Source organism: Misgurnus anguillicaudatus, chromosome 14 (genome assembly GCF_027580225.2).
Source record: "Misgurnus anguillicaudatus chromosome 14, ASM2758022v2, whole genome shotgun sequence".
Classification (NCBI taxonomy): Eukaryota; Metazoa; Chordata; class Actinopteri; order Cypriniformes; family Cobitidae; genus Misgurnus; species Misgurnus anguillicaudatus.
The window spans coordinates 154,895-180,684 of record NC_073350.2 but is presented as its reverse complement, the minus strand read 5'-3'; the positions used below and the strand labels follow the sequence as shown (position 1 = coordinate 180,684).

Sequence of the window (25,790 nt, the reverse complement as noted above, 5' to 3'; positions counted from 1 at the left end):
AGATTAATTTAACTTGTAAAGGGCAAAAATGACCCCATCCATCCGTTTGGCCCAACGACAGAATTCAAACGGCATGGCCCAGGATAGCGCGTTCTGTCTTTTCCGGCGCTTGTAGGTGACGTTTTGGCATTATGCAATTTTGTATTATTATCTGACTCCAAGATAAAGTTAATATAAATCGGATTGATAATTACTTTTAACAGTTACAGAATTTGGGTGGATGTTTGGTTATTCTTGTTTAGCCCTACCTGTTATTGCATCCGTTCATTCGGCTACTCATGTCGCTTTGGACTCACGCACCGGCCGTTTATTAATATTTAATAATCATGCGGGCCCACGATCACAACCGAATCAGGCTTGGTCGCTGCTAGAGGTTAGACCATATGTTCAGAAGGCCGCCTTTTATGCGTGCTCATCTCTGAAAATACTTTATTTAGTCCCCATAGAGGTGCAACTTAATTATTACAATATTTATTTCTAACCAGAGGCTCACGACCACTATCATAAAACAAACTGACCGTCTTCTCAAATGATAGCTTTGTATAATCGTGCCATAATTTAATATGCAACTTAGATTAATATTGAAATAACCAGAGGCTGAGGCTCATCTGATTTAGAGTGGTCAGACATTTACTTGTTACGCTAAACAGGAAGTTAGCCTCCACGAATTTAATTTAACTTAAACTAATGCCAAGTGCTAGTCGGATCTCCAAAATCCTCCGCTGATGTACTGCTATGCCATCTAGTCTGGGATTTTGGTCCGTAATACTAGCCTGATTTTCAGAAATTGCGGTAACAAGGATACATCGTAATTTACTTATCATGTCAATAACTTTCGTAGCAACACAGAATAATCCAAACACAATTTATTAACCAGGTAGGTAAAACATAATTCAGAAACCAATTTACATTCCAATTCAAATACGAAACAAACGAAAAACCATTGCATACCTGGTAAGGAGATGGAAATCTGGTTACAGATTCCTCAAAGTAAATGAAATACATGATGCTATATCAAGGATACAGCATCATGGGGTGCATTTCTCGATATAGAAAGTCCCGTCTGAGTCTTCTACACATCTCCTTGAATGACCAGAGAACAAAGCATATAGGAGTTTGGTACTGATTGGTTGTTGTAAAAATCATGTCTAAGTTAGGAGGTGTCTCCCAACATTAGGTTAAGTTTACTTATTTATTGTCACAGATTAACATTGAATCCTGTTGTCATATTAATAAACCCAAATGTACCACTTGCATTAAAAACAATTAATTTAACAACAAACAAGAGCAGTTTCAGATACTTTGTGTATACAGAATGTAGCATTCCATATACAGTTTGCTTGAGAACATGAGAAGAGGGGGACGAGAACGTGTGGTAGGGTGTCCCACACCATGGGGTAACTGTCTTGGGGGGGTAGATGTGAATTCTTTGAGAAAGGTTTCAGATGATAATTCAACAGGAATTAGGAAGCGATTCCCTGTGGATTCAGACATTTGCTGCTGGCTTCAGGAAATACCTTTTGTCACGGTCTGGCACCACCTTTCAAACTCTTATATGAATGTAGCAAACTTTATATGTCAATATACTGTATGTGTATTAACAAACCCTTTATACAAAACGTCACATGTGCTGCTTTATTCTTTTGTGTCTGTTTTACAGAAAAAATGCCAACGTAAAGCTTTCAGTTTGTCATCCAGGAGTTTTTATTTTGTATATGAGAGCTGACACAGCAACAAATGCAAGAGCAGGAGATGAAACGAAGATGATGATGAGACGACAGGAGCCATGGATGTTGAAATCCGTCCGGAGGAGATGTCTTTAAATACACTGTTTGTGCACTGATATAAACTATGTAAATAAAGTACCGCGCTATTATTACTACGTCTGCTTGTCAGTTTATTGAAAATGATTGCTTAATAAGGATCACATCTGAAACACAGAAATGGTAAGATGCAACAAAATGGTAAATATAACCATCATTAACTTAACCACTGTAACATAGCTTTGTAAATACTTGTGTATATTCAGAGTTGATTCTTAACGCGTACATTTTCTAATGATTTCTCAAACGTTTTGATTTTTGAGATGCAAGTAAAGTGATTTTCAGTCCTATTCAGCTATTCGAGGCAGTTCTTTATAGACAAAAGTATTTATTGATTGAAACATTATTGAAATAGCTATTAGACCTCGTGTTTCGTGTGATGCTCAACTAACGTTTTCATGATTAAAGATATCACACCTTTTATAATGTGTAAGTATGTTTACATCGCCATTGAACTATAATTACAAACTTAACGTTACATATTTAGACACACGTGCATATCTGTATTTTAAAATAAGATTATTTTACATAAATGTAAAACTAGGACTCATTATATTCTTTAAAATATTGTGTATATAGTATAATGGCACATTAGGTAGATGAACGCTTTATTTGTAATTATCCTACTTCATAAAGTTTACTATTGCTTATTGATCTGATATTGTCTCGTCCTGAGATCGCTCGTGTGCAGCCAACATAAACTTCAAGAGTAACAGCGCGGATGGAGCAAACATCTCTATCTTCTCATCTTGGCTTTCACCGTGCAAACAGCCGCCTCAGTTATGTCCTTTATGTTTGTTGTATGATGATGCGATCTCACTCCCGTCTCCTGTCAGATTGAAGTGACTTCCTCACGGTAAAACAGGCGGAGTTGTGTGACGTTACATCCAGGTAGGCGTATTAAGGGCGGAGTTTTCTGAAGCGCTGTGGCGCTATTGGCTTGACAATGCAAACGTGTCGTGATTTTGGCTACACAGCTGGAGGTCTGAGGCTATTGGCTCCATGAGGCCCGTTTGAAGCCCTGGCTCGCACATGCCCGATAGTGCAAAAGCGGCTATTGCCTTCATCGTCCAGAAACTGCCTACAGACTCTGGCCACATGAGGTTGGGCATTATCATGAACCAGGAGGTCTCTGCACTGCACCAGCATAAGATCTGACAATAGATATATACACAGCTGGGTAGTAACTGATTACATGTAATCAGATTTCAAAAATCAAGTACTTGTAGTTAAAGCTGCGGTCGGCAACGATTTCGAACATTTACTATTTTTTGTAAACTCATACTTGGATCACTTTCTTACTCACCTAACACTCAGAAATACAATCAATGGTTGATCAAGCACAATTACATGTTGAGTGGCAAGCTCTGCATCCAGCTTGAACCCTTTAGATTCCTCCACCTTTCAAATGCCAGTCCGATATTGATCCTATAGTTTTATTACAGGCATGGTCGTTTTTTTATCTTTGTTTCCTTCTTTTCATTGGTTGTTCTCCTAGCTCTGGTTGTTAACAGAGGAATCGGAAGTTTGTTAGTGAATGTTCTCTCCGCCATCACGCTGCGTTCAATCCAACACACCTGTGAACTTCAGGCGGATACATGTGATAAGAGGTCTGTTCGACTTCATGCGGCGCCGCAAGAACCGACAGCCGGACGACGTCAAAGCCCTGCGAGAGCGACCCAAAAGCAAAGTCCTCTGTATGATTTCGTGAATCGCTCTCGCAGTACTTTGACGCCATTCTGCTGTCGATTCCCGCGCCGCCGCATGAAGTCCAACAAGCCTACTGTTACGAGGGGGATCTGTGGTGCGTGCAGGAACTGTGATTGACAGACAGATTTTACACAGCCCTGCGCTGATTGGACCAGATGAACCAGGAGCGGTGAATCTTTGCAAACCAAATAACAGGTTCTAGGTGGAGCTAGAAGCGCAGATTATTTTCTTAAACAGTCAAATTTATGTTGTTCAATCGGAGCAAAGTGTCGATTTCAGTAGATATGATAAAAAATATATTTCCAGCTTTAAATTACTTTCTTCAGTGTTTACATTAGACTTTATATATGGCATTTGCATCATGGATGTTTTCTAACAAAATGTAACATGGTGTTAACGCTGCAAACAATAGGCTGTGCTTTTCCCCTTTCATATGGCTTACAATGGCCGCCTCACACATGTTGGAGATTTTACACAAAATTTGCATTTAGCTTTCATTACTTTTTTGGGATTCTTAGCCAGTCAGTCTTTAAATTCAGGATTGTCAAGCCAGCAACCATAAAACTTACATTTACGCATTGTGGCAGATCGTTCGGTTCACACTCCAGTGCAAAATTTGATAATGTTCAATTTGTTTGGTCAAACAGTTGGGGCACCTGACTGTCATGTTTACTGCCGCCTAACATCCAATCACAGCAAACAAACAGTCTGGATCTTTAAATTGAGATCACACGTGTGTGGTGTGACCTTGCCAACCGTACTTATTTTGTTTGATCAAGCCAGAGCATCAAACAAAACCCACGGACTAGTTACTGGTGTATACATAAAGGGAGTGCAGAATTATTAGGCAGGTTGTATTTTTTGAGGAATACTTTTGTTATTGTACAACTACAGTGCTCTTGGTCAATTCAAAATGTTAACAAACCCTCAAACCTGAACATTTAAGTAGTAAAAGTGAAATTTTGGCTTTCTTAAGAGAATATTTCTATGTACATCATTATTAGGCAACTATTAGTGTGCAGAATTATTAGGCAATTAAATGAAAAACAAAGATTTTACCATCTCACTTTTTTTTTTTTCAACTGTTAAAGTGAGAATAATAAACAAACTCTACATTTACAAAAAAATTAATAAAACAATAAAATATATATATATATAGACTCAGTGACCAACACAGCCACCCTTCTTTTCGATAACAGTCACAAGCCTTCCATTCACAGATTCAGTCAGTTTCTTGATCTGGTCTGAACCAACATTTTGTGCAGCCACAACCTCCCAGACACTGTTCAGAGAGGTGTACGGTTTACCTTCACTGTAAATGTCCTGCTTAAGAAGGGATCAAAAGTTCTCAATAGGGTTTAAGTCAGGTGAAGAAGGGGGCCATGTCATTAGTTTTTCACCTTTAAGGCCTTTACTGGCCAGTCATGCAGTGGAGTACTTTGATGCATGTGCTGAAGCGTTGTCTTGCATAAAAGTGTCTTATTGAAAGATGCAGATTTTTTCCTGTACCACTGCTTGAAGAAAGTGTCTTCTAAAAATTGGCAGTAGATCTGAGAGTTGTTTTTTTTTCCATTTTCAACCCAAAAAGGTCCAACAAGCTCATCTTTAATAATACCTGTCTGTGCCTGCCTGGCTGTATTGTATAAGACACTTTCTTCAAGCAGTGGCACAGGAAAAAGTCTGCATCCCTCAAGAAGACCGACCACTCTGCAAGACAACGCTCCACCACACACATCACAAGCACTCCACCGCATGACCGGCCAGTAAAGGCCTTAGAGATGAAAAACGAATGACATGGCCTCCTTCTTCACCTGACTTAAACCCTATTGAGACCTTTTGATCCCTTCTTAAGCAGGACATTTACAGTGAAGGCAAACAGCACACCTCTCCGACCAGTGTCCGGGAGGCTGTGATTGTGGCTGCACAAAATGTTGGTCCAGACCAGATCACGAAACTGACTGAATCCGTGAATGGAAGGCTTGTGACCGTTATTGAAAAGAAGGGTGGCTATATTGGTCACTGAGTCTATATATATATATATTTTTTTTTATTGTTTTATTAATTTTTTTGTTAGTTTATACTAACACTTAGGCCAAAGACTCTGGACGGTCGTAACAAGAGATATAAGTTTTTTGATATTGTAACAATTGACCCGTCAACTCTCTCTACACTTAAGTCAATATCACAATTGACCTTGAGTTTGTTGCTATGATTTATTTATTTCTCTGTTCCATTTAGTTATTTTATTTATTTACACACACACACACACACACACACACACACACACACACACACACACACACACACACGGACACACACTTTCTAGTTGGAATTACATTTTGCAGCAAGTTAAGTTTTCCAGGACAGTAACCGAGCACCCATGGAGTTAGTGGATTTATATTAAGGTGTAAACAACTGGTGTTAAAAGTCAATTGTTGGTATACTTAAAGTTTACTACGTGTTTCTATTTATTATGGTTATACTTAAAGAAATGAATGCCTCCAACTTCACAAGGAAATAAGACAAGAAAGTTTACTATGCGTTTCTATTTATTATGGTTATACTTTAATCTAGAAATGTGATTTCATTTTTGAGATGTCCTCATTGGTCTCCATAACAATGGTTTGAATTCGCTTATTGTACAGCTCCAAAGTAGTCAGAAGATGTTCATAGATCTCCTAAGAAATAAACAAAAAACATGTGCTTTAACACAGCATATGAGTTCATATGAACAGCAGGAGCTCACCATAATAGATGGGCATAATGTGCCCTTTAAAGAATGTATAAGTCTCAGGTGTCTCCAAAATGTGTTCGAAGTCTCAGCTCAAAATACCCCACAGATCATTAATAATAGCATGTCCAAAATGCCCCTATTTGGGTGGTAGTAAAAACGCACAGGTTTGTCTGTGTACTTTTAAATGCAAATGAGCTATTGCTCTTACCAAAAAAGACGCTTTGGTTCAAATAAATCTGATTTCGCAAAGAACAACAAAAACTTAAAATTGCAGACAATGTCAAACTCACTGAAGGCAGAAACACTAGTAATACAAGATTGTCAGTCAGTGGCCGTGGGCGGGGCTTTAGCAGTGCGACAACACATTGCTAAGAAAATCAAAGCAGCATGTCCAATGAGACCGTTTTGGTTTAATGGGGATTAAATTGTGTAAAATGTGTAAATTGATTTTTTCACACACTGCCAACACACATATACACTCACCTAAAGGATTATTAGGAACACCATACTAATACTGTGTTTGACCCCTTTCGCCTTCAGAACTGCCTTTAATTCTAAGAGGCATTGATTCAACAAGGTGCTGAAAGCATTCTTTAGAAATGTTGGCCCATATTGATAGGATAGCATCTTACAGTTGATGGAGATTTGTGGGATGCACATTCAGGGCACGAAGCTCCCGTTCCCCCACATCCCAAAGATGCTCTATTGGGTTGAGATCTGGTGACTGTGGGGTAGGGCTGTCAAAATTGCTCAAAAATGACGTTTGAATATTCTCCCTAAAAAACCCACGAATATTCGAACTATTCGAATATCTGGTTGCCCATTTTTTCAACGACATTAACGACGTTTAACGACGCATTACGTCAATAACAGGACAAATTAATATAAAGAGACATAACTACTTCCATAGGTAGTCTATTTAACATATTTTACAACGTATATTGCATACACAAAACAAGTAAATCAAGACTGAGACATCAAAGTGGTACCTCGGTTACATTGCTTGACAAAACTCCCTGAAGCCTGCTCCATCCACGACACTGATCGGTCTCCTTACGAAATTAATTTCTCCATTATGACCTCTTGTCGTGTTGCAGACAAATAGCTTGTGGCGGGCGATGCAAAGTAAGTGTTAAGAAGTGACTGTTTAGCTGGAGTTACACACATTGTGGTCTCGTACACACTGCAAACTATCAGGAGTGACAACCGCATTTAAATGTGAAAATGTGACGATTGACACTGAGATAACCATAGCAACGGTCTGCCGTCTCGCGTGCTTATCACTCACAGCTTTAATGAAAATAATTTAACAGCGTTATGTTTTGCAATAAACCTCCGTCGTGTCGTTGTGTATTGTACGCATTTGTGAGGCTGCGCGCGCTCTTGCAATGTTGCCAGGTCCTCGTCTTTTTTGTACTCACATACCATTTTAGCGCTTAACCGTTTATGGCTTTTGGCACATGAAGCGATCAAGTTTTTGGTATTGTTAAAATGTGAAGGTGCCAGTCCCAATATTTTGATCTTTGAGGTAAAGCGTTTGGATTTATTTTGGTTTATTATTGGATTTTTCTTGTTCGCTGTTTTTTTAGTGCAAGATCTGGCAACACTGAGCAGCAAACGCTTGTGCCTCTGTCACTCTCTGTATCGCGCATACAGAAGACTTTTCCCCCTTGTAATAATTTATTTCTTCAGAAGAGAGACCTGTCATGTCCATGATGCACGTTTAAACACTTTATTAACTACTAGTTGTTCAGTTCGGTTATGTAGGCTACACACTATGCAAAGTTTCTGTAAACGCGGTTGTCACTGCAGTTTGTGGGAGTTAATGCGGTTGTAGAAGGCGATTGTCAGTCCCGTAAATTACTGAAGTGTGTGTGTGTGTACAGAACAGGATTAAGCATTAAAAGTTGAAGTGACAAACGAATTATTATGCAGTGTGTACGAGATGCCATGCTCATTTGGGTGCACATTTTCGAGATGTGACATCATGTTGCTAGTGGTCGAATGTATGCTAACAACTTTATCTCGCGGCTCAACAATTTTACCTCCTACTGACCAAAATCCAAAGTACTTCCAGACATAGCTTTTTAGATTTTTGGGGGTTAAAATCGCTTTCTCTGCTGCGGTCGACTTTCTGCCATCTTCCATGCAACTTTTAACCATGACAGACAGTGTGACTACTGTGACCTGTCCATGAACCAGGCGCACTAGTGCGCCCACTCACAAAGCAGACAGCCACGCCTCTACTACCGTGGTCCGCAGGCTTTAAAAAAAATAAAATAATTTATTCGAATTTTAATTTTCATATTCGAAATTCCTTTTTCTTCCACTATTCGAATATATATTCGAATTTAGAATATTCGTTGACAGCCCTACTGTGGGGGCCATTTTAGTACAGTGAACTCATTGTCATGTTCAAGAAACCAATTTGAAATGATTCGAGCTTTGTGACATGGTGCATTATCCTGCTGGAAGTAGTCATCAGATGATGGGTACATGGTGGTCATAAAGGGATGGGCATGGTCAGAAACAATGCTCAGGTAGGCTGTGACATTTAAACGATGCCCAATTGGCACTAAGGGGCCTAAAGTGTGCCAAGAAAACATCGCCCACAACATTACACCACCACCACCAGCCTGCACAGTGGTAACAAGGCATGATGGAGATGAGTGGTACCCGGTGGGGTCTTCTGCTGTTGTAGCCCATCCGCCTCAAGGTTGTGCGTGTCGTGGCTTTACAAATGCTTTGCTGCATACCTCGGTTGTAACGAGTGGTTATTTCAGTCAAAGTTGCTCTTCTATCAGCTTGAATCAGTCGGGTCATTCTCCTCTGACCTCTAGCATCAACAAGGTATTTTCGCCCACAGGACTGCTGAATACTGGGTGTTTTTCCTTTTCACACCATTCTTTGTAAACCCTAGAAATGGTTGTGCGTGAAAATCCCAGTAACTGAGCAGATTGTGAAATGCTCAGAACAGCTCGTCTGGCACAAACAACCATGCCACGCTCAAAATTGCTTAAATCACCTTTCTTTCCCATTCTGACATTCAGACATGGAGTTCAGGAGATTGTCTTGACCAGGACCACAGCCCTAAATGCATTGAAGCAACTGCCATGTGATTGGTTGATTAGATAATTGCATTAATGAGAAAATGAACAGGTGTTCCTAATAATCCTTTAGGTGAGTGTATGCCCAAACGCCTTGTTAAATTGGATTTTGTGTAATAGGTGCCCTTTGAGTTATGCAGATTAACACAAGTAATACACAATATAAAAAAAACATGTCTAAAACAGTAACTAATAGGAAATCACACCTGGGCTTTTTGTGTCCGCTGGCTGCACTTGTCTTTCAGCATGTGCATCTTTTCGTTGAACTGTTTAGTTTCGTGATTTTTTTCTTCTATAAGTTTCACGACTTCCTCCCGCTTCTCATGGATTTTGTCATATTGCCTAAGGAAAAATTAATTTCAGTATACCCAGAGTTCATACACAATTTCACCAATACAGTTACATTAAGCATGATTCAACCAGTATTAAAAAAACATTATCAAATGGTGGGTCTAAGGCATGTAGAAGTTTTGCTTACGTCAAATATGAACTGAAAAATCCACGGAAATTTAGGTGTGCAGGTTAATGGTTTTACAAGGTTTGAAAAAGTCATTTGATGAATAGCAATTTGCACTGCAATTAATTTTGACTGAATACATTTATTGCAAATATGCCATTTTATTTTTTATTATTAATCGTTTTAAAATGTATTTTGTGAAAATGATTACAGGTGTAACGAATAAGGACTCAATTAATTCTACTGTATAAAAAAACACAATCTGATAGTATCACATTGCTAACAAAGGCTAAATTAAGAAAAGTTTGAAGCAAACGTTTGTTTTAACTACTTGCACAAATTTAATTCTTTATAGAAAGTACAATTCATTAAAGTGCAAAATGATCCAACAAACATGAGGGCAGTGTTGACACATAAATACCAATATAAATTTTTTATGGTCAAGTTAATGAATATATAAACGTACCAATGAATGCTGATTGCAATTTGCCTGTGTTGACATTTCAAGCAAGGCATTTTGTTTCCAGATTATAACAGCCTAAAACTGACAATAAAGGCTCCTACAGAGTAGGGGTGGGCGATACAGCCTCAAAATTATATCATGATATTTTAAAAATATTTGTGTTAATTATGTTTATGAGGGTATAAAAATATGGAAAAGTAAAGGCATTTTCCATCCAATGAGCGGTCATTGATGACAGACTACCTAATTTGAGGTGTAAATGAAAGTGAAAGTGAAATAGTAGTGACACGATCACACAATTTAAAATTGATTTTACATGCACTTTTGTTCGCATAAACATTAAATAAATAACATTAACATTAATCATGGCACATTTGGGGTCATGAGATAAATGTTCATCTAGTTCATCACAGTGGTACAGTAGTGTTTTCCCTACATAACACAACTTCTTACCACTTCAATTTAACAGTAACTAAAGTAATTTGCACACCAATGGCACGGTTCGGATCGGTTCACGGTTTTGGAGCCACGGTTCGGTCCGATTTGCTGTGGGTGTAGGGTTCCTGTCATTTTACCAGCAATGCTAAGGAACAATAGATTAACTTAACTTAATAATAACAAAAATAACTTGACGTTTTCTTTATTAACTTTTGCAAACAAACTTAAAATCAAACTTTAACTGTAGTAATGCAGGACTGTAAATAGCTGTTTATCAGGTAATGAATATCATTCCTTAGCTAAAATGCTGAAAATGTTACTGTTGAAGTCAACTAATGCATGAAATAAATGTAGGCTACTATGAATCTCTAAATCCGAGTATGATTAATGTGGGTTTATTATCAGTAATGAACTAATGTAATCATCACACCACACACACACACAAAAGGTCGCGTTAGACTTTTTCACTTTAAAAAATTCCGCCATCGCTTATTATCCATCATTTCATGCTTTAATGATGATAATTGTTTTTGCTTACATGTTCAGTTTTAATCATGAACTTACTAAACGAGCATATGTGTTCTCTTTTCCACAAATAAATAGAGACCATGCATGACTTTACATGTTTAACATCATGAAACAGATGAATTAATGATTTTTTTCTCGCAGTGACAGCGGAAGCGATTAAATACGCAAACTTTGTGAACAGGCAAATATAAACAAATTAAATCACTGTTGTGATTAAAATAGTAACAAACGTGTAAACCCCGTGTTTTTACCTCAGACAGACAACGTCTTGTTACAGTTTTACTTTTGTTCTGGAGAATGATCTCGCGCTCTTCCATTACACTTTGGTTAACCCGATCTGACACACACGCACACACACACACACACACACACACACACACACACAAAGTTACAACAGATTGTGTGTGATTTGTCTACGACACAAATTTCATTCCTGTACTCCACTGGAAATCCAAAATGCTCCCATACAAGAGATATAAATGTGTCCGGGGGATCTGCAATCTCAGGCGGAGCAGCCATCCTGTGATCTGCGCTCACTCCCAAGTCAAATGACATGCATGACATTACCTTGATAAACTACATTCTGAGAGCTTTCCAGTGATATATAGTTTTCATATTATTTCAAAGTCATCTGATGATAGAAATAACCTAGTGACAGTTTTTAGTTACATGACCCACCCCCATAGGAATGCATATTAATTTTATATATTCATAACACTATATCCTGGTATAAATCTACAGAAATGTTGACAAACTATATATCATTGGACAGCTCTAAGAATGTAGTTTTCATATTTCAAAACGTTTTAGCAGTTATAATAATGCAGTGACAGTATTTTATGAATTTGTGACAAGAGAATGCAGCAAGCCGCTGACACCTAGTGGCCGTTGTTGGTAAAACCACTAAAAGTGTTACACAAACCTCATTTTTTTGTGATTTTAACTTAAAATTTGGATCACGACTGCTTGAGACATATGGCCTCATGTTTACATTATTACTTTTGTGAAACATTTTCATTTTTATAATTTTATTTATCAAATTATTATGCTATTGCATTATTTTTAATTATTAAAATAAATTTAAACTGCTATAACAATTTTTCTGTTAAATATTTTCACCTCCAGAAACATCAGTGAAAAACCTTACATTGTCTTCTTTAAAACAAGACCAAGATTAGGCTTTTAAACCCAACAATGCCAAAGTTATATTAATTTGAAGCTGCATATCAACTTTTCACCCCCCCCCACTCAAAAGGGTGGAGTGACGGGTAAGTGGTTAAGTGAATGTAGACATGTCTAAACAACAGAAAACGCATCCAAGATGCAAAGGCATATAGGGAAGGATCCACAAGAAAAGGCACGATATTTTGAGAAATTACAATTTATAGGTGGTGCAGATCCCTACGAGTTAGCTCTCTGATGGATCCGTGACGACCTGGCGATTCTTCCTTCAGTTGCATCTCCCGATATAGTAAACTTCCTGGTTTTCATGCCGAGCCCATATGTCAATGGCTACTTTAAATTTGCTATATAAATAAAGCTGACAGTGTCCTACCAAAGTGCTTTACAGTAAAATAAGCACACAGTAAAACAATAAAAGCAATAATTGTTTTTACAATGTGCTATTAAAAATATTATTATCATTACAATAGAACATTTGTTATGAGCAATTAAGCAAACTGGCATTAAGGCATTGCAGGCAAATTTTAGTTGTGTTTAAGTACATTTGTGCCTACATTAAAAGTATACTTTTAAAAAGTACATATTAAATCTCTTTAAATAAAGCACAACAAGTAGAAGCATACTTGTTTTATACTTTATGTACTTCGGTCATATTTTTGATAAAATACTACTATTTTTTCCTGAGCTTTGCCAACTACAAGCGCCTCTGATTATTTCTTGCATAACTTTCCCTGGTTTTAATAACTTTTGGACGTCGATAATATTCCATATGTTTTTCTCGATCTGTCCTTTTGGTACAACCTCAAACACGGCAATAATTGACCATTTTCCTTGACGACGTTCGGGATATACTTCAGTGCCTGCGCTCGGTTGTGATGCGGAGTGCCTCCAATATGGCGACTTCCGCTCTGATGATGCGTCGTGAAAACCCTCTAGTACAAGTTTTTACCTTGAGACTTCAGGCCGAAGTTAAGAAATACTCAATGATGAACTATGTGACTTTTTTAACTGAAAAATCACAAAATTTGGAAATGTTTTAACCAAACTTGGCTTTTCACTAATAATTATTTTGGTAATTGATAATGAAGTTATCAGATTTTTTTGGTAATAAAAATACATCAGTGGGCAAAAGCATTTAAAATGACGATAATGATGAGATAATAATTGGGTTAAATAAAGTATCAAAACCAAATAAACACATGGTTTTATTGAACAACAAAATTTTATGGGGTTTATATTAATCCAGGACTAAGTCTTATTTATATTAGGACAAGGGATGCTCCGATCAGGATTTTTGCAGCCAAAACAAAGTACTGATTTGTTGTCTTCATGATCGGCCGATACCAATGCACGATACAGATTCTTCAAGCTGATATGCAAGCTCTTTGATGACTGTAACTGTTAATATTTTTTCTAGATAAAGTAATATCACAGATGTTGCTTTTGTTATATTACTTGCAGTAATTAGGTAGCCTGTATTATTGTTTTAATAGAAAATCAAATAAATAAGTACAAAAACTATTCATTCTACAAAGACCAATTTAAAATGCCTTTAAAAAGGCTTATGCCCGTTAAAAGTAATGAAAATAAAACACTTCAGTCTTCACTGTATGAATTAAATATACATGCATTATTTTGTATAAAGTACAACAGTTCTTCAGTGAAGAACAGACTGTAGCTTTAAGACGCGAGATATCACCCTGTACTCGTGCGCTGAACGAGAAACTGCTGTGCACATGCGTGTCGGGTGTATGCAGACAAGTGCAGATGAAAGTTTTAACTGTCATAACTTTAAAAACACTTTAAAACTTTAAAAACGTTCGGCATGAAGATGGCCGCGATAGTGTTGTATACGCTGTTTGATAGGGATGTGAAGATGCATCATGCTGTTAGGACCGCGTCCTCAAAAAAAAAATACTACACATATCTCTGTTAAAGCTCCCATAAAACACGCTTAGGGCTGCAACGATTCATCGAGTTACTCGATTCAAAAAATTCCTCGAGGCAAAAATTCTGCTTCGAAGCCTCGTTAAATTCCTATGACGCGCACTACACGCGCCGAGATCTGATTCACAAGGACCGTTGTTCAATGTTCAGGAAGCACATCATAGCGCGTGGTACATTTTGAATTTAGTTGGCGCGATGGCGGAGTGAATATGTCCATAAACGCCAGAGAGAGAATGTCTAAAGTTTGGGTTAGGGTTACTCTCACGCGAGTCAGACCGATCGCGCAATGCATCACATATGCTTAAACTTTTATGTAGCCACGCAACAATAATTTCAGCATGCATTCACTGTATACAGCGGGAGGTGTTGTTGTGATTTTTCGAACGGATTCTTAACCTAAAATGCACCGCAATGCAAGTGATGCAAACCAAATGCATCGTTCTATTGAAAATGAATGTATGTATTTCTGCCGTACCAAAATGCAATGAAGCAACTGAACGTCTGACTGGGGTGTCAATCTTCCTCACGCACAGCACGCGTGCACAGACAAACACAAACACAAGTGCACGTGCGCGTGCACACACAGGTTGTTACCATAGCAAATATCATCCCAGAAATGATATACTATATGTTAGTAGCCTAATGGTAAATGCTGCAGGTGTAGAAATGTACATAAACCAGATATTTACTTTGATGTCAGGGCTAGATTACAGCATGAAACCTGTTGTGCATATTAATAAATTAAAGTGTTTAATTGTTGGTACTGGCACTTATAAACAGTAAATGTGTAAAAATTGAAATAAATAGGCTTATTTTTTGGAGCCAAATACCTGTTTTTTTTTTTTAGAAATAAAAGCCAAATGCTTGAATATTTTACAGCCACGCCATTTTCGTTATGCATTATTTGTTTTGGTTGTTTTAAAACACACACACAATTTTTATCCGATTACTCGATTAATCGATCGATTTAGTGCTAGATTAATCGATTACAAAAAGAATCGCTAGCTGCAGCCCTACACACGTGGTCCAGAGAGATAAATTCAATCTGCAGGTCGCACATGAGCAACGAGTTGTTCAAATGTTTGCACTGTGAAGAACAATCTCTAAATGCAGCAGCATTCAGAAGCCCCATGATGACAAAAGTAAATAGAAAGATCGTTTAATGAGATTTTAGCACATTAGCGAGTACTGATAAAGTAACTTAATGCCGTTATCGCCCAATACCGATCTGCGGCCAATCGATCGGAGCATCCCTAATTAGGACATTAAAGTTTCTTAGAAATGTACCTTACAAAATACTTTACTGTTTTGTCTCAAGAGGCACACCAATGACATTTTATGGCAAAAGTATAAATAATTAAATTGAGACATTGGCTCATATAATGCACAGGATAAGCGAGCAGTGTGCTTTCATGCATGGCATAGTGAGAGACTAAATTATCAAAAAATTAAAAGATATTTTCAAAGACAGAGTAAAGAACTTATTAAAAGCGATGATAACCAGCAAATGATTACCTTTTGTGCAAACTGTAGTTATGGTTTAGTTAATGCTTCATGTGCAGGTTTGTTTTTGAAGGGTCTGCACGTGGTCGTGACGCACGCATCTTGAGGGAGAGTGCACTGGCAAACGTGTGACAGGAGGGATAAGTCTAATTTGTCATCTATTAGCTGCTAGTAGTAAGTTAATTTTAAAATATTAACGCAAATGGCATCTCAATCACTGCAGTTAAATGCACAGGCGGAGACGAGAAAAATAAATATATAAATATATATATATATATATATATATATGAAGAGTTTGGTTCCAAAACGCAATACCGTAAAACTTCAAATAATAGCCGAGTCCCAAATAGACGTCTGTTTTAGACGCCTGGTGTGACGACAGGTTTGGGTAAATAAACGCCTGTCTCAAATAAAGGCCTGGTCTGTTTTTTAGTTTCGGGTTGTATTTAATCTTCTAAAACCCGTCAGATAGTCTGTTTAAGACAGTTCTATGGTGCAGATTGAACACGCTAAAGTTTTTTTTGCTTACCGGTAGATGTCACGTGACAGACGCAGTCGTTCCTTTACTCATCACTATGACAACACAACAAGCTTCGTCGCCAGGATTGAGGTGATGATGACGTTAGCGAAGTGGCAATCGGGAGAGTCAGGACTTTTCCCGGTGGGCCGGTAGTGTTTTGGGGCCGCTGATAATAGCGGGCTTTCAGTCTTTTGTCATGCATGCACTCCCGCCACACATTGCATTTCTCACGCGGAAACACTATCATATTTAATATGCTGCAGCGCCTAAAATGTATCTGGCCGCACTGCTCTCTCTCTCCATCAAGCCCGTCTTCCCTAGAGTTCTAGTCGAGCGAGCCAATACAAAAAAAAGAAAGAGGCTACACAATAGCCAATCAGAAAATAGCACTGTTGTATCTGGGTAAGATTTCACGCAACAACCAATAAAAAACATATCATTGTTTGCTTTATTTATACTGCCAATAATTTAAGACTGTTGTTATTACACAAACTAATTTGTTAAACACATTCAAATTAAAAATAAAACGTAATATGTGGTAACCTCCTGCTGTCATGCTGGAACAATTAAATTAAAAGCCTGTCTCTTATAGACGCCTGGTGTGATGATAGGTTTGGGAAAATAAAAGCCCGGGCTATTATTTGAAGTTTTACGGTAAATCCATTATGACAAATTTCGGTAAAAACGTGTTTTCTATAACAAGAAAGTGACAAGATGAAAACCACTATTTTCTGTTACAAACTTTCACATAGCATCTTTAGGTTATAAAAACAATAAAAATTCAAATCCATAACTTGTTTTTCAAAGATTTATTATAAAAACAAATTATTTTTACCATTGTCAAGATCACTTATATCCCAGCACTTTGAGTCAATCTTACCAGAATATCAACACATTTCAACTGTATCTGTTCCCCGAACAAATAAATACAGAGCACCGCTTGCCACATCTGGTACAAATTTGATTAATATAAAATGAGAAAACAATACATTAACAGACGAACCTTGAATGTTAAAATTCGGCCTTCTTAACATTAGATCGTTTACCAATAAAGAACCTATTGTCAATGAAATAATTACAGACCGAAACTTAGATGCACTCTGTTTAACAGAAACCTGGCTTAAAATCATTTGAACTAATGTTGTTAAATATGGAAATAACTGATTGTAACCACAAACAGCTCTCTTTTGCCTTTGCTACAATCTATAGACCTCAGAGCCACCATGCAGATTTCCTTAAAGAAATAACAGATTTCCTGTCTGAGCTTGTAGTCACTGTAGATAAAGCTCTTATCGTTGGTGATTTTAATATTCATGTGGATAACCCAAAAGATGCATTAGGACGTGCGTTTATGGATGTTCTAAATTCTCTCAATATTAAACAAAACGTGACGGGGCCAACGCATACTCGTAAGCACACATTAGACTTAATTCTGTCACTCGGACTCAATATTAATGACATCGAAATATCACCTCAGAGTGATGCAGTTTCTGACCATTACATTGTGTCATACACTGAACTTCTAGATAGGATCACTCAATCCAGAACATGCTACAGATTAGCCAGAACAATAATTTCCACCACTAAAGATAGCTTTATTAGCACTCTTCCAGACCTGTCCCAAATTAAACATGTACCAGATAACTGTGACGATCTAGATATTGTAATAGAAAACCTAAACAATGTCTGTTCTAACACATTGGATGCCGTTGCTCCCATTCGAAAAAAGAGAATCAAAGAAAAACTGCCAGCTCCATGGTATGACCATCACACCGCAGCCCTTAAAAAGGCAACTAGGAAAATGGAAAGAAATTATAGAAGCACAAAGTTAGAGGTATGGCGTGCAGCATGGAAAGAGAGTGTTAAACACTACAGACAGGCTATTAAAACCGCCAGATCTACCCATCTTAGCAAGCTTATAAATGAGAATCATAATAACCCTCGTTTCCTCTTTAGCACAGTTGCAAAACTGACTAGAAACAAAGAACAAACAGAAACCAATAGTAAACTTCAACACAATAGTAACGATTTCATGAACTTCTTTTCTAACAAAATTACGGCTATTAGGGAAAACATCGTAACTACCCAAGCAGCATCACTCTACCCATTAGTTCACTAAACACTAGATTACCGTATGAACATCTTGATTCATTTAAACCTACTACAATAGATGAGCTCTCTAGACTAGTTACATCATCCAAATCATCGTCCTGTATATTAGACCCCGTTCCCACAAAACTACTTAAAGAGGTATTCCCTGTAGTGTCAACCCCGGTTCTAAATATCTTTAACTCATCGCTAGAAATAGGATACGTTCCAACAGCTTTCAAACTAGCAGTTATTAAACCACTGATTAAAAAACCACAGCTTGATCAGGGAGAGCTTAATAACTTTAGACCAATCTCAAATCTACCTTTTCTTTCGAAAATATTAGAAAAGGCAGTGGCAAGCCAGTTACGCACACTCTTGACAAATAAAAGTACATATTCCAATCAGGATTCAGGCCCCACCATAGCACAGAGACAGCGTTGCTTAGAGTTACAAATGACCTCCTATTAACATCCAATCATGGTGAAATCTCAATTCTTATATTACTAGACCTTAGTGCAGCCTTTGACACAATAGATCACACAATCTTACTCAATAGACTAGAAAACTATGTTGGTATCAGTGGTCAGGCGCTAGCCTGGTTTAGGTCGTATCCAACCAATCGCTATCACTTTGTTTATGTAAACGAGGAAGAGTCATATCACTCCCTGGTTAAATACGGTGTACCGCAGAGATCAGTTTTAGGTCCCATCCTGTTCTCGTTATATATGTTACCCCTAGGAGACATTACCAGGAAACATAACATAAGTTTTCACTGCTATGCGGATTATACCCAGCTAGGCTTGTGCCGGTGTTCGGTAATACGGTAAACCACGGTAGTAAAACTGCACGGTAGTGTTATTGAAGGGTCTTCAAATTACCGCGAAAAGACCTGCATTATTTTTTCCTTTGACGGTTCAAAAAACTGCACGGATGCTGCGTAGGTGTCACTCATACGCAGGTGCACACCTTACCAGACTCTCGTGGAGAAGGATGACGGAATGATTGGTGCTGCTACTGCTTACTATTTTTACACATTACAAAAAATAATGTATGGAGTAAAGTATGGAAGTTTTTTTGGCTTCGTGAAAAAACAAAGAGGGAGTGCTGGTGATAGACAATTTCCCTATGTGTAGAATATGTGGATGGAACGGGTCAGCAAATTACGTAAACACTAACTTTATGCATCTTCCAGACAATCATCCACAGTTCACGGAGATAAAGGTAAGATATATGGCATCATATTTCATATCTTGTGTCTAAATAATAACAGTTAAGTGTCCGCTTAGCAATGCTAATGTCCGCTAGCTAACGTTACGCTGTTTAGTTTGTCTAATATTATTACGTCTATTAAGCTAACGTTATATTAGCTATCCTACCGCTTGTAAATCTGGTAAAACACATATTATTAATTATAGCTGAAACTGAGCCTGACAGGTAACGTTAAGTTAATTACTTAATATTAAACAGACTACAATTAATGTAAGTGCAAAACACAGCTGCAAGAGTTCTTACCAGGTCCCGCAAGTTTGATCATATAACCCAAATTTCAGTATCTTTACACTGGTAAGTTATCTTTTTACAAAAAAATATTTTAATCTTCTAAATAGTGTTTTATGTATATTTTAATTGTGTACATTATGTATATTTTCATTGACTGTTAAATGCGTTATGTGAATTAAGTGATGTGTCACTGTCTGACTTTCAGTCAGTAATAATAACCATTTAAATATGTTACGTAATTTATTTGACTCTGTATGTTGAATAAACAGTACTGTGAATACAAATGGGCATATTTAGCTGTATGTGTTCTTTTACTAAAATGGAAGGAACACGTATTTATGTATCATATTTAATCATACAAACAAGTAAAAAGACAAACTATCAGTAAGCTTTACATTATTTTATTCTCTATAATTGTCTAAAATGCATCTTTAAGGCATGAAGTAATATTTTTCTTTGTTTTACAGAGTATCCAATCATCTAGCAGTGCTGCTGCTGGCTCATTTTCAGCTGAAGCCATACAGTCAACGGTCAAAGTGGCTTTCCAACATCAGGCTGCATATGGACTGACGATATTTTGCAATTTAATAATTTAAACCACTAAAGTTGACCGCTTTTGCAGTTTGGACTTTATTCTGTTTGAATCTGATTGGTTCAGTTTACTGTGTATTGTTTTATTTATATCATTTTAACAAGTTATTTATTTACACTATAACAATGACATTTGCTCATCTTTTCAACTTATTTTTGTAATGCATTTCAACACCGTGGTAATACCGTCTACCGTAATAAAACCTTCATAAAATCACCGCAACATGAAAATTTAACACCGGCACAAGCCTATACCCAGCTTTACATCTCCTCACATCCCAGCGAAACACACACGTTTTCTAAGCTAACAGACTGCATTAGCGATGTTAGTGACTGGATGGCACATAGCTTTCTTAAGCTCAACTCCAATAAGACAGAGATACTTATGTTTGTAGCGATTCGGTTCAATAATATGTCAGATTACAAGTTGCACATAGATGGCTGCACTGTAGTGCCATCTTTCACGGTTAGGAACTTAGGTGTGATGTTCGACAGCAACTTATCCTTCGATAGTCATATCGCCAACGTCTGCCTCACAGCATTCTTCCATCTTAGAAATATCTCGAAAATACGCCATATACTGTCTACATCTGACGCAGAGAAGATTATCCATGCTTTTATGACCTCTAGAATAGACTATTGTAACTCGCTACTCGGGGGATGCCATGCAAATCAAGTAAACAAGCTTCAGCTAGTTCAAAACGCTTCCGCAAGGGTACTTACTCGATCTAAAAAGTATGACCACATAAGCCCAATTCTGGCATCTTTACACTGGCTACCAGTTAAATATCGCATACAATTTAAAATATCACTTATCACCTACAAAGCTTTAAATGGCCTAGCACCCTCATATCTTAGAGAATTACTATCAGAATACAATCCATCACGCACACTACGGTCGCAAAATTCTGGTCTCTTGATTATCCCTAGACTATCAAAAGTGTCTAAAAGTGGAAGAGCCCCTAAGCTCTGAAATGATTTACCAACCGATGTCCGAGAATCAGACACAGTCGATCATTTTAAATCTAGACTTAAAACTGTTCTCTTCAACAAAGCATTCGCATAATTTGTCTAGTAAAGGTACTTAACTCGCAATAGTTATTTGTACGGAACAAAGCACTCGCGGTCATAACACAGACCAACCAAATAAATAAATAAAAAGCTTATCTGCATAAACACTTCAAAATGAATTGCATTAAATAGTTTGCCACCGTTTGCCACTGAACCTGCATTAACGACGACAGTGGGGCCTCCAGCCTTAGTCAAACGGTTTGGCATGTATGGTCGGGTTGCGATTTTGGTGCTTTCGTGTGTCTTGTGAATAGTATGCCACACAGACCCGTTTGCCACTGAACCTGCATTAACGACCACAGTGGGGTTACAGGCCTTAGTCAAACGGGTCGACAGGTTTCATTTTCTCTTAAAGATCGGAAGGTGACCCTTAGTTACCATATATACCGTCGCAGTGGGCCCCCAATTTGCAAAATCCTCAACTGTGGATAATATAATTATGCAGCAATAGTTAGTCTGTCTGAAACTAAGCTGATTAAACCACATCACTGTGTGACACTTGCATTACATGTGAACGGCCCCTACGTTAATATGATTTTGTTTTTCTCTCCCTGTCTCATCCTCAACCCTGAGGACAATGGGACAAACAGACCCAGTTCCGGTAGATGTGAAAGTCGGCACACCTCTGATCTACTGGTCGTCCCTCAATGTGATGCCCAGCTGATGCCTGACCAACGATCACCGGCAGAACTCGCTTAATCTCCTTATCCGTTTATATGCGTGTATATACATATATATCTCCCAACGGTTTTTCTCTCCTAGGACTTTTTTTATTTCCTCTGGGTTTTTTTTCTCCTAGGGGTTTTTTTACCCAGGGGAGGCAGCCTTCTTGGGCTTAACTTAGCTTCCTCTTCTAGACGTTACATTAGTAATACGCTGGCTTATAATGTCGAGTCGTAGCCGCAGCAAATTTGACTGCTTATGCTATCGTGTATTATGTTGTGCTATCTTTCGTTTTTCTGTGCTTTTACTGGTTCTATTAATGTAAAGCTGCTTTGAAACAATTAACTATTGTGAAAAGCGCTATATAAATAAAATTGAATTGAATTTTTTCCACAAAATGCAATAAATCCATCACAGTTTTTGTTTCAAAATGCTAGAAAACTATTAATTCAATGTACAAATGTGCATTCATCTTTGCCATTTTATATTCATTTAGTTGAACAGTTGTACACACTGACTAAAAAAATAAACATTAATGTCATTAATCAAAACACTTACTTTGTCATATTAAGATCACTGTCATTGCAGCAGTTATACTTGACGTTGTTGCTTAGCATTTTTCACAGCGATCAGCTGTAAATTGTTTTGGTCCTGCTCGATTTTTGTTGACTGAGTAAAATAATTTAAAGTTATTCATAAGATCTCCTGGGCTCAATGTGTTAGCATGAGAAATTTGATCGGTGCTGTCGGGAGATAAGCACCAGTCTCCCGAGTGCTTCGGGTAAATTATTAGATGTTGATGACAATCTTTCCCGTCACAGAAAACAATCACAGGTTTAACAATGCCATTAAAGTATTATTTTGTTTTATTTGTTGATCACGAAGTACAAAATAGATGACGAAAACTAGGACTACGTGTACTCAGCGCACCGCCATTGTTTGTTTACATTGTGTGAACGATGGGCTGTAATTTCTGGAATAAATTTATTGCGTTCTGTAAAAAAGGAGGAGTGGCGTTTATCGCATTTTGGGAAAAAGGGAGAAAAGATGACAGAATAACACGGCGGATATTGGATTTTGCGTAAAATTAATTATTTACTTTTAAACACTGACCTGATATAATACTGATTTTGGCAGTAACTCATTTTTTTCAAAAATGGCGTTTATCGCGTTTTGGAACCAAACCGTTCATTTTTTTAATATAAAAGGACTAGAGGTAGTGTTGCATGGACCCTGGAAAATAAAGACCGGTTTAAAATTATTCAAAACCTAGAACAGTAAATTTAAGACCCCACGAAAACCCTGTAGTAGATTTGCATGTGTTACAAATAAGCAAATAAACTATTTCTAATCAATGTTTTGTGTCCAGTAGTTTACTCGTGCCAAATAGCCACGTAATACACTTTGTGTCGGGGTCCTGATTACCCTGTTGTTAACATCACATCAATTAGTCCTCCAAGTTCACCCATCATTATTACTTACCCATGCAGCAATATTTTACTTAACATTCAGTTTGTATCACACAGTACTGATCCAGACCTGCCAACCTTGGATTTTTTTTTTTATGAGTACAGTAGCATCGGCCGAAAGGACAGAACACGGGTTTTTAACATTTCATTTAACACATGCACGCGCGCACGCGCGCACGCACACACGCGCATTACCAACACTTTTCAAAATAACTTGTGTTTCACACAATAAAGAAACTCAAAGGTTTGGACGGTCTGTACTGTTATGTAAACAATGACTGAAATACATTTTTTAAGTTAACTACCCCTTTAAGACAGTATTTTAGAGTTAACACTGCTTTAAATTCAACCATAACTGTGACAGTAGTGCCGTTTACTGTCTGTCTGTCTTTAATTTATTGTAGCTTTGTTTACAGTACAGTACGGCATAGGCACCTATCACGTGGAGACACGAGATATTCTCCATGTATAAAACTTTATTTGATGTGGTTTGTATATGACGATTTATTTTATTGACAATTATCAAGAGCGCGTTATTGTAGAGCGCATTTAATCCGCTTCACTCGGATGTCAGGTGGATTCCCTTCACTGTGAGTGAATTTTCCGTTTTTATTTGACTAAAACTAGATGCTCTACCCCATGGTAAAATCATGGTACTTTTTCGTAAGCGCTCAATTATAAAATATGCTAATTTACAAATCAGAAGTAATGTTAGCGCATCTTGCCGTCAAGTGCACGTTATGAAACGGAGCCCGCGAGACCGTCAACTTCATAGGATTAAGCTAAATCATTATTTCAACTTTGCACATCCACCTTGACCAGTTTACCTTAGAGGGTCAGACGTCTTGACTCTCCGTTGAAAAAGATTGTCAGAAACAGCGGGTGGAGGACAGAGATCACACAGGATTTTAAGGTTCCGTTGATAGCAGACTCTTGTTACTGATTGGCCATACGACTTGTCAATCATCCACTTTCTATGTGGTGGATAAGGCCCAGTGCTATGATTGTACATATTTTTATTTTTTTCTGTTGCTTGTTTCGAGTACTTCGCGCGGCAGAGGCGTCCTCAGGTTTTTGCGTAGTTTAGAGTGACAAATCTTACCACCGTACATTGAGGTCAAAATGAGTACCTTCTACGCAAAATGCGTACAGGTTGGCAGGTCTGCTGATCTACTCTAGCATGTTTACTGTGATGAAAATGCATGAATTTCCTTGAATTCATTCAGTCCAGTTAAACAATTACTAAACAGCAACCAATCTAATCTGAAGAATTGCACACTTAAAATCTCTTTAGACTGACTGTGTGATGTAAATATGCATGTACATTAAACGGTAGAGAGACTGTACTACAGTATTTTTGAGAAATGGAAATGTGCACCTGAATTATCATCAAACAGCACAGGCACTCTGTGAAGTAAAAACTCTTTGCTTTTAGATCTCTCTTCACTTACCCATATATAATTTTGACTTGCTGATCTTTTACTTCTTTCTTTTTCAGTCGACGAATTTGTTGCTTGGATTCCTTGTCAAGCTTCATGGCTAGAGCTCTCTTCAGCTGGGCCTCCTCAGTGCTTAAATTCCTCAGCTCTTTCTGTAGTGCCTCATATAGAGCTGCTAAGTCCTGGACCTGCATTGAAAAATTACAGCATTGCATTTAGCATAGCTGATAGCAAACACAGCTTTAGATCCTAGGGTATGATATTAGGGCATGTTTACTCACCACATCGTCTTCACTAGCCGGCCTCTTTTACAACAGTAAATAATCTCACTTAATACAATCTTACAAACTTCTTATAATTTATCTTAAGAACTTTCTTATTTTTTTGTCTTCATTTTTTCGTGAATCCAGCCCCAGGTGAAATAATAAATTTCTTGTCTCATTTTTGCAAAAGACCTCAGAATATCCGCATATGTATGATATTTAAAAATGTGTAAAAAAGTTTTCCATTGTTGTGTAGGATTACAAATTTATAAAATGCTATATCTAGGTCCC

The 25,790-nt window shown here is 37.6% G+C and overlaps 1 protein-coding gene across 2 annotated transcripts in view; it reads right to left on the bottom strand.

Moving 5' to 3' along the window:
* Window positions 1-6,064: 6,064 nt before the first annotated feature.
* Window positions 6,065-25,790, bottom strand: part of LOC129427936 (kinetochore protein Nuf2) — a 54,886-nt gene continuing 35,160 nt past the window's right edge. For both annotated transcript variants that reach the window (XM_073875725.1, XM_073875724.1), the window contains exons 12-14: window positions 25,249-25,424; window positions 9,581-9,716; window positions 6,065-6,211 (exon numbers count right to left, since the gene is read on the bottom strand). In XM_073875725.1, coding sequence (XP_073731826.1) covers window positions 6,104-6,211; window positions 9,581-9,716; window positions 25,249-25,424 — 420 coding nt within the window. In that variant the 3' untranslated portion in view covers window positions 6,065-6,103. The remainder of the gene's footprint in view (window positions 6,212-9,580; window positions 9,717-25,248; window positions 25,425-25,790) is intronic.